The sequence below is a fragment of the Coregonus lavaretus genome (assembly GCF_964263955.1).
Source record: "Coregonus lavaretus genome assembly, chromosome: 10".
Taxonomy (NCBI): Eukaryota; Metazoa; Chordata; class Actinopteri; order Salmoniformes; family Salmonidae; genus Coregonus; species Coregonus lavaretus.
The window spans coordinates 6491309-6499950 of NC_139997.1; the positions used below are offsets into that span (position 1 = coordinate 6491309).

The window sequence follows — 8642 nt, forward strand, 5'->3', positions numbered from 1 at the left end:
GAACAGGCCGTGGCTCAGGTGGCTGAGGTCCTTGATGATGTTCTTGGCCTTCCTGTGACACCGGGTGCTGTAGATGTCCTGGAGGGCAGGCAGTGTGCCCCCGGTGATGCGTTGGGCTGACCGCAGTTGCAGGCGGTGCAGTAGCCGTACCAGGTAGTTCTGCAGCCTGACAGAAAGCCCTCGAAATATGTATCTGTAGAGGTTTGTGAGAGTCTTATGGGCCAAGACAAATTTCTTCAGCTTCCTGAGGTTGAAGAGGCACTGTTGCGCCTTCTTCACCACACTGTCAGTGGTAAGATTACAGTGCCAGCCTTGTTACATCCAACTAGCAGCAGGGAGGTTTAAGGTTTGATATCAAGGTAATCCTGAGATTAATAGCACCAAATGAGAGTTACTTTTAGATCTCCCAGATGAAGATTCACTGGTGAAAGACCGGCCGCGGCTTCTTTAAAGCATAACTTAAATAACTGTGGTTGGCTTCCAGAGGACATTTAGGAATTTTCCAAGTACAGATGCTAGGCCATCTCCCGGGACTCTGATAGGATGCTCTCTAGGAATCCCTTCGAGGAAGGAGTATGTTGGGTGAAATCTGCAGGCTACATCAGTGTGCATTATTAAGACATCAGACTCCCTCTACAATACCAAAACAGAGAAAACTTGTTTACAATGAGAAATTGGTAGCGGGGTCACCCAACTTCACCCCATATTTGATACAGATTGATTACATTCAATTTAAAAATAAGTAATTTCTTAACTTGGGGTTCTTAAAGTGATGTTTTTGGTAAATTAAGAAATGAGTTAATAGCTAGGTTTCCATCCAATTGGCGACAGATTTTCATGTGGATATTCTAAAATCCGCATAACAATACGCCCATTTTCCCACCATCAAATAGACTCTTTGCAGATAAAAGGCTGTGCGTGATGACGTAGTGCACATAAAAATACCTTTTGCAGTTCAATTCCCCATGTACCGAATAAAAAATACAAGTTAAATTGGTTTCCATTGCATTTTCAACTCTACTGATGGTTCTTTCACAAAACAAATTGCGTTATATAGTGAGTGTGCCCACTGGTTTGGCAAGTGCGCTCTAGCCAACAGCGCTATCTGCGTGCTAGAGCGCAGGTATAGCCTATATGAGATTATGGACAAAAGACAAAGATCATTTTTATTTGTCAAACGGCAGCCAAGCATCGATTATCATGTCACCAGAATAAGACTCTTGATATTTAATGGAAAGGAGCATAAAGCTAATCACATTGCACTTTCACCACCCTGTGAAGTTCATCATAACTTATTTCATCCGTAGCCTAATAAAACAGCATGCTTTCCCGACGAGTCAGTGGGAGGATCACACACTATGTCATCGCGTGACTCCAAGTTTACTTCCATTTTATGTTATAAATAATAAAAATAATAATATGCCATTTAGCAGACGCTTTTATCCAAAGCGACTTACAGTCATGTGCGCATACATGTTTACGTATGGGTGGTCCCAGGGATGGAACCCACTACCCTGGCGTTACAAGCGCCATGCTCTACCAATTGAGCTACAGAGGACCACCATGTTATATCAATATTTGCGCATAAAAGCATTGCCAAATCTTTTCAGTCTCCTGAGGGGGAATTGGCTTTGTCGTGCCCTCTTCACGACTGTCTTGGTGTGTTTGGACCATGATAGTTCGTTGGTGATGTGGACACCAAGGAACTTGAAGCTCTCAACCTGTTCCACTACAGCCCTGTCGATGAGAATGGGGGCGTGCTCATTCCTCTTTTTATTCCTGTAGTCCACAATCATCTCCTTTGTCTTGGTCACGTTGAGGGAGAGGTTGTTATCCTGGCACCACACTAGTGGAAAGCCTTCCCAGAAGAGTGGAGGCTGTTATAGCAGCAAAGAGGGGTACCAACTCTTTATTAATGCTCATGATTTTGGAATGAGATGATCGACGAGCAGGTGTCCACATACTTTTTGTCATGTAGTGTACAGTGCATTCGGAAAGTATTCAGACCCCTTGACTTTTCCCACTTTTTTACGTTACAGCCTTATTCTAAAATGGATTAAATTAATGTTTTTCCTCATCAATCTACACACAATACCCCATAATGACAAAGCGAAAAAAGGTTTTTAGAAATTTTTGCAAATAAAAAACAGAAATACCTATTTAGATAAGTATTCAGACACTTTGCTATGATACTCTAAATTTAGATCAGGTGCATCCTGTTTCCATTGATCATCCTTGAGATGTGGTAAATTCAATTGATTGTACATGATTTGGAAAAGCACACACCTGTCTATATAAAGGTCCCACAGTTGACAGTGCATGTCAGAGCAAAAATCAAGCCATGAGATCGAAGGAATTGTCCGTAGAGCTCCGAGACAGCATTGTGTTGAGGCACAGATCTGGGGAAGGGTACCAAAAAAAGTGTCCAGCATTGAAGGTCCCCAAGAACACAGTGGCTGTAATCGCTGCCAAAGGTGCTTCAACAAAGTACTGAGTAAAGGGTCTGAATACTTATGTAAATGTGATATTTCAGTTTTATTTCATACATCTGCAGAAATGTCTAACAACCTGTTTTTGCTTTGTCATTATGGGGTATTGTGTTTAGATTGAGGAGGGAAATGAGGGGGCGGGGTCAATATGCATGTGTGCGCATTTTGTGTGTGGGCGTACGTAGTGTGTGTGCGAGTGTTGGGGTGTCAGTTTAAGTATTTGTTGGTGTGTGGGAAGAGTCCAGTGTGTGCAGAGTCAGTGCAAGCGAGTTAGTAAAATAAATGAAAGGATATGCATGTAGTCTGGGTAGCCATTTGATTAGCTATTAAGCAGTCTTGTTTAGCAGTCTTTTGGCTTGGGGGGTAGAAGCTGTTCCGGGTTCTGTTTGTTCCAGACTTGGTGCACTGGTACCGCTAGCCTTGTGGTAGCAGAGAGAACAGTCTGTTACTTGGGTGGCTGAAGTCAGACAATTCTCTGGGCTTTCCTCTGACACCGCCTGGTATAGAGGTCCTGGATGGCAGGGAGCTCGGCCCCAGTGATGTACTGGGCCACACTCACCACCCTCTGTAGCGCCTTGTGGACGGGTGCCTTTCAGTTGCTGTTCCAAGCGGTGATGAAGCCAGTCAAGATGCTCTCAATGGTGCAGCTGTATAACTTTTTGAGGATCTGAGTGCCTATGCCAAATCTTTTCAGCCTCCTGAGGGGGAGAGGCGCTGTCGTGCCCTCTTCACGACTGTGTGGGTGTGTGTGGACCATGTTAATTCCTTAGTGATGTGGACACCGAGGAACTTGAAGCTCTCGAACCACTCCACTACAGCCCCATCGATGTGGATGTGGGTGTGCCCGCCCCTCCGTTTCCTGTAGTTTACGATCAGCTCCTTTGCCTTGCTGACGTTGATCAGGTTATGTTAGGTTATTGTTGAAGTAGTGTCGGAGCAGGACGGCTTCTCCCTCTGATCTAGGAGTTCCTAAATGCCCCAGGACAGGGACGGGAACTATTCTGTTGTTGTAAGAGTTAGGCCTAGTCTACACTGTGTCCTGGCCCAATTTTCATCCTCACCTTTCAAAATGACCAGTTTCATACAATCATTCATGGCATTAGCTATGTCAACCATTAAACTACCTGTCCATTGCAACTGAAGTTGTCGTTCAACGTTAATGTTTTCTCATTCTCGATTAACTTACCTGGTTAAATGAAGGTAAATGTAACTTAATTTTATAAACAAATAGGCCTAAAGCACAACTGTGTTTTTAGTCCGCCCGAATGTGAAAAACCTAAATCGCCCCCCAGCTCTGTAGCATGAGTCTCTTCAGGAAGGAAGGGAGCCACCCCAGCCAGCCAGCCAGCCACCCTAACCTGCCACCCCAGCCAGCCAACCCAGCCAGCCAGCCACCCTAACCTGCCACCCCAGCCAGCCAGCCAGCCACCCTAACCTGCCACCCCAGCCAGCCTGCCACCCCAGCCAGCCACCCCAGCCAGCCACCCCAGCCTGCCTGCCACCCCAGCCAGCCAGCCACCCTAACCTGCCACCCCAGCCAGCCAACCCAGCCAGCCTGCCACCCCAGCCAGCCACCAAAGCCAGCCAGCCACCCCAGCCAGCCAGCCAGCCACCCTAACCTGCCACCCCAGCCAGCCAACCCAGCCAGCCTGCCACCCCAGCCAGCCACCCCAGCCAGCCAGCCAGCCTGCTTGCAACCCCAGCCAGCAAGCCAGCCTGCTTGCAACCCCAGCCACCCAGCCTGCCACCCCAGCCACTCAGCCTGCCTGCCACCCCAGCCAGCCTGCCTGCTTGCAAACCCGGACAGCCTGCCACCCCAGCCAGCCAGGTCTCGCTGTCTCCCATACACTTTGCTGTCTCACTGTTTTTTTTTTACTACACTGCAAGTTGATGCCTACCGGCCAAACAAAATCAATGACACACTCTGTGAGCAAGGTAGCTAATGTTTACGCCGTCATATACATAATAGCTGAAAACAAACCATGACACTAATTATGATAAGTGCTAGCAATGGGTGGGGGTGGGAATGTGGGGGACAATAAGCTTGCAACAGCCCAGGCTGCTTACCCAGCTGTTCCAAGTAGCCCTATGTGAGGAATGAATAATTATGGCCACCTTTTCCTAAAGACTGTCATAACTCTGAAAACTTAAGAGTCTCCCTGGTACCAGGGTTCTGAATTCTGACACAGTCAATCACACCCCTACCTGTTTCGAGGCTCACAAACAACGAATTCCATTATTAGCAGCAACTAATGAGATGCCTATAAGCCCTTGACACTAAACTCTCATGCATATTGAGAAAGTATTCTCCACCAACGTTGTCATTGCTTACACAGGTCAAGGCAGTGAAGGCACCCACTTGTCCTCTGCTCTTCAACTCTAAAGGAATGTTACGAGAATAGTAGGCAGATTGAAACAAATCGTTGCTGTTTTTAGCTGTTTAGAACTGGGTCATCCCAAAAGTGCTGCCTCTGGAAACCATTTAGTGCAGAGGTGTTTTAATTACAGTATGAGGCCAGATGATTTTAACAACATCACTGATGTTTAATTAGTTTCCAACTTCATGGGAGTGTTATGTGGAATTCAAGGGCATGTAGCCTAGGTAACACACAATAAGTGTTAAGTTACTGCCATGGGAATCCACTTGGGAGTGAAGTCACTTGTCAAACAAATAATGGTCAACATAATGTCCTTTATAAATGGTCATTGAAGACAGTCAGATTTAGCAATTGATCATGACTCTCAGTTCCATTACATTACACATAAGAGTCATTGGACGAAGGCGTATTCTGTACGGAGCTTTGTTAAGAGCACCAACGCTCGGTCTGAACATTAACACGCATCGCTTGCGGTACTGTTTTGGAAGCATAAGGACCTTATCTTTCATATGAACGAGAAATAATAACAAATAAATGTTAAATTGACACACACATTTATAGGGTTAGAGTTCAGATGTTGTTTATTGGATTTCAAATTAGAAGTTACACTGTGATTGACAGACACTGTAGCTAATAACTACAGTAGTGATTGTCACTAACGTCAGTTAGCTAACGTTAACTAGCTTGTAGTAAAAATGCTATAGGTAGTTAGCTAATGTTTATTTTCGCCAAATTGTGTTTTACTGTCGGCTGCAACTGTTAAAACCGTGTACAGTAAGTGTATATTTTTCTGTAGGAAAAACGTGTGATGGAGTGAGACAGCGTAGCACAGTCAGCGCAGAGCTACTCAAATTGTTTTTAGCGAACTAGTTCATCTTATCCAACTAACGTACCGTACTTGCCTCAAATTGGAACAAGTCTTGTCGAGGAAACTAGCTAGCTAGCTAGCTAGCTAGCTAGCTATCATATCAAATCAACTGAGCAACTGGCCTCCACTAGCTACTAAAGATGGCTAACATTCCTGTTGGAGCGGAACGACACATTTCAACGTTAGCTAGCTAGTTAGCTTGGACATCGTTAGTTCGCCATACATATATCTTACTAAAACACTACACATCGATATATGAGATATTCACTTACTTCATCTTCGGAGAGGCCATATATGGGTTCAAAATTCGTAGCCATATAGCCTGAGGAGCTAACACAAAAACACACAGCTAGCTGGCTAGCCTGAACAATAGCAAAGTGTCCCCTCCTCAATGAATGTGTGGGCTCTTCTGTTGATAGATCGAATCCTTCATTGGTACAAGAAAATAATGCCGTGTTTTTTTGTAATCCTATCCAGTGTGATGTTATGTTTGGTCAAAAATAATAACTGTGGAAACGGGAGACTAACATTACAGTATTTCGGTTTTTGGCTGAGAATTCAGTGACTCCAGTTGCTTCTTCCAGTTCAACTCAATTCGGTTTTGTCCAGAAACGTTGGTGACAGTTGACTTCGAATGAGTGAAGACAAATTAAGCCAACCACGCGGGTTATAGAACTACTGAAAAAGCAAACTGGCCAATAAAAAAAGGTGCTAGGGCGTCTTAAGTCTGTCTTATTTTTTCAGGTTGTGCAGGTTCCTGCCAGACTGATCAGTTTTGCTTGTCATATAGCGCCACCTCGAGGTTAGACTTTGGAGCATACCAGGTAGCTAGGCAGTTACTGTATGTGGTTGCAGAAGACAGATTTTATTTTGTGTCTGGTTTGGGCTACTGTAGCTATATCTGCAACATCAACAAACGATTGAAATGTAGGACTAGCGATGGCGGGCTGTTGGTCTCTGATCGCAGGTACCATGTACAACTGTTGTGCTCTTGAGCAAGGCACTTAACCCCAAAAACTTTCTCCAGGGACACTGGGTGTGTGTGTGTGTGTGTGTGTGTGTGTGTAAGTGTGTGTGTTGTAAGAAAAGTGGCAATAGAATATCACTGTAATACCACTAGATGTCCTCAAAGCATCACAACCCCTGCTGTCTCAGCAACTCACACATAGCACTGAAGACACGGACACAATAGTCATTGCAGGAGCGCATGAGGAACTATACATATCATGTGTATGTAAACAACCATTGTTTCAGTGAGTAAATAAGCTGGCAGGATGGCAACTGCACCGCTCATAACCTCTGAATGACCAGCCATCCACATGAATGCACCTCAAAACTGGGTGAACTCACACAACACACTCATCTGCTTCACACTCACACACCTCAAGGCTGTCGAAACCGCTCATAATTTAGTAGTTACCTATCTGTAGTCTACATTTCCCGATGATACAGAGCCACTGAGCGAGATCAGCCTTGGGAAAACCCATTTGTATGTGTAGCCTGTTTAGTATTTACTGTACCCATCATTTGCAAAGGGATATAACATGACACACAATGAGTCTTTTAAATCAATCTGGGGACCAGATGGGGCTATTATATAACGTTATTGCTTCTAAGTAGAGGTTGGATCGGGAGGGGTAGAGAGATTTCCCAGATCTCCCCAAACAACCCAATGCCATCTGACAGGAAATGTACTGTATGATTTTATGAGCTGCTTGTTTAGTTTATGATGTGTGTTCTCTTCTCTCCTTCCATGATACCTTTAAGAGCCGCCATAAACCCTGAAAATACAGTCAAGATATGAAGATTATTATATATGACCTCTATGTGATCTGCCTATGAACCATTGTTTTCCGATCCCAGAGGTCTAGTCTTTATAGACATTTGCAGCTCTTACCCATTGGCTAAGGGACATACAGAGTTGGAGGCTTCCAGTTTGGAATTACAGATATACAGTTGAAGTCTGAAGTTTACATACACTTAGGTTGGAGTCATTCAAACTTATTTTTCAACCACTCTACACATTTCTTGTTAACAAACTATAGTTTTGGCAAGTCAGTTAGGACATCTACTTTGTGCATGACACAAGTAATTTTTCCAATTGTTTACAGACAGATTATTTCACTTATAATTCACTGAATCACAATTCCAGTGGGTCAGAAGTTTACATACACTAAGTTGACTGTGCCTTTAAACAGCTTGGAAAATTCCAGAAAAGGATGTCATGGCTTTAGAAGCTTCTGATAGGCTAATTGACATCAATTGAGTAAATTGGATGTGTACCTGTGAATGTATTTCAAGGCCTACCTTCAAACTCAGTGCCTCTTTGCTTGGCATCATGGGAAAATCAAAAGAAATCAGCCAAAAATATTGTAGACCTCCACAAGTCTGGTTCATCCTTGGGAGCAATTTCCAAACGCCTGAAGGTACCACGTTCATCTGTACAAACAATCGTACGCAAGTATAAACACCATGAGACCACGCAGCCGTCATACCGCTCAGGAAGGAGACACATTCTGTCTCCTAGAGATGAACATACTTTAGTGCGAAAAGTGCAAATCAATCCTAGAACAACAGCAAAGGACCTTGTGAAGATGCTGGAGGAAACAGGTACAAAAGTATCTATATCCACAGTAAAACAAGTCCTATATCGACATAACCTGAAAGGCCGCACAGCAAGGAAGAAGCCACTGCTCCAAAACCGCCATAAAAAAGCCAGACTACGGTTTGCAACTGCACATGGGGACAAAGATCGTACTTTTTGGAGAAATGTCCTCTGGTCTGATGAAACCAAAATAGAACTGCTTGGCCATAATGACCATCGTTATACCTGACTCAGTTACACCAGCTCTGTCAGGAGGAATGGGCCAAAATTCACCCAACTTATTGTGGGAAGCTTGTGGAAGG

At 44.3% G+C, this 8642-nt stretch overlaps 1 protein-coding gene across 5 annotated transcripts in view; it reads right to left on the reverse strand.

Annotated features, from left to right (window-relative positions):
• The window catches only part of nedd4l (NEDD4 like E3 ubiquitin protein ligase), a 111499-nt gene extending 105051 nt beyond the window's left edge, over positions 1–6448 (reverse strand). For all 5 annotated transcript variants that reach the window (XM_084170926.1, XM_084170924.1, XM_084170923.1 and 2 more), the window contains exon 1: positions 6008–6448. In XM_084170926.1, coding sequence (XP_084027052.1) covers positions 6008–6052 — 45 coding nt within the window. In that variant the 5' untranslated portion in view covers positions 6053–6448. The remainder of the gene's footprint in view (positions 1–6007) is intronic.
• Between the last annotated feature and the right edge of the window lie 2194 nt (positions 6449–8642).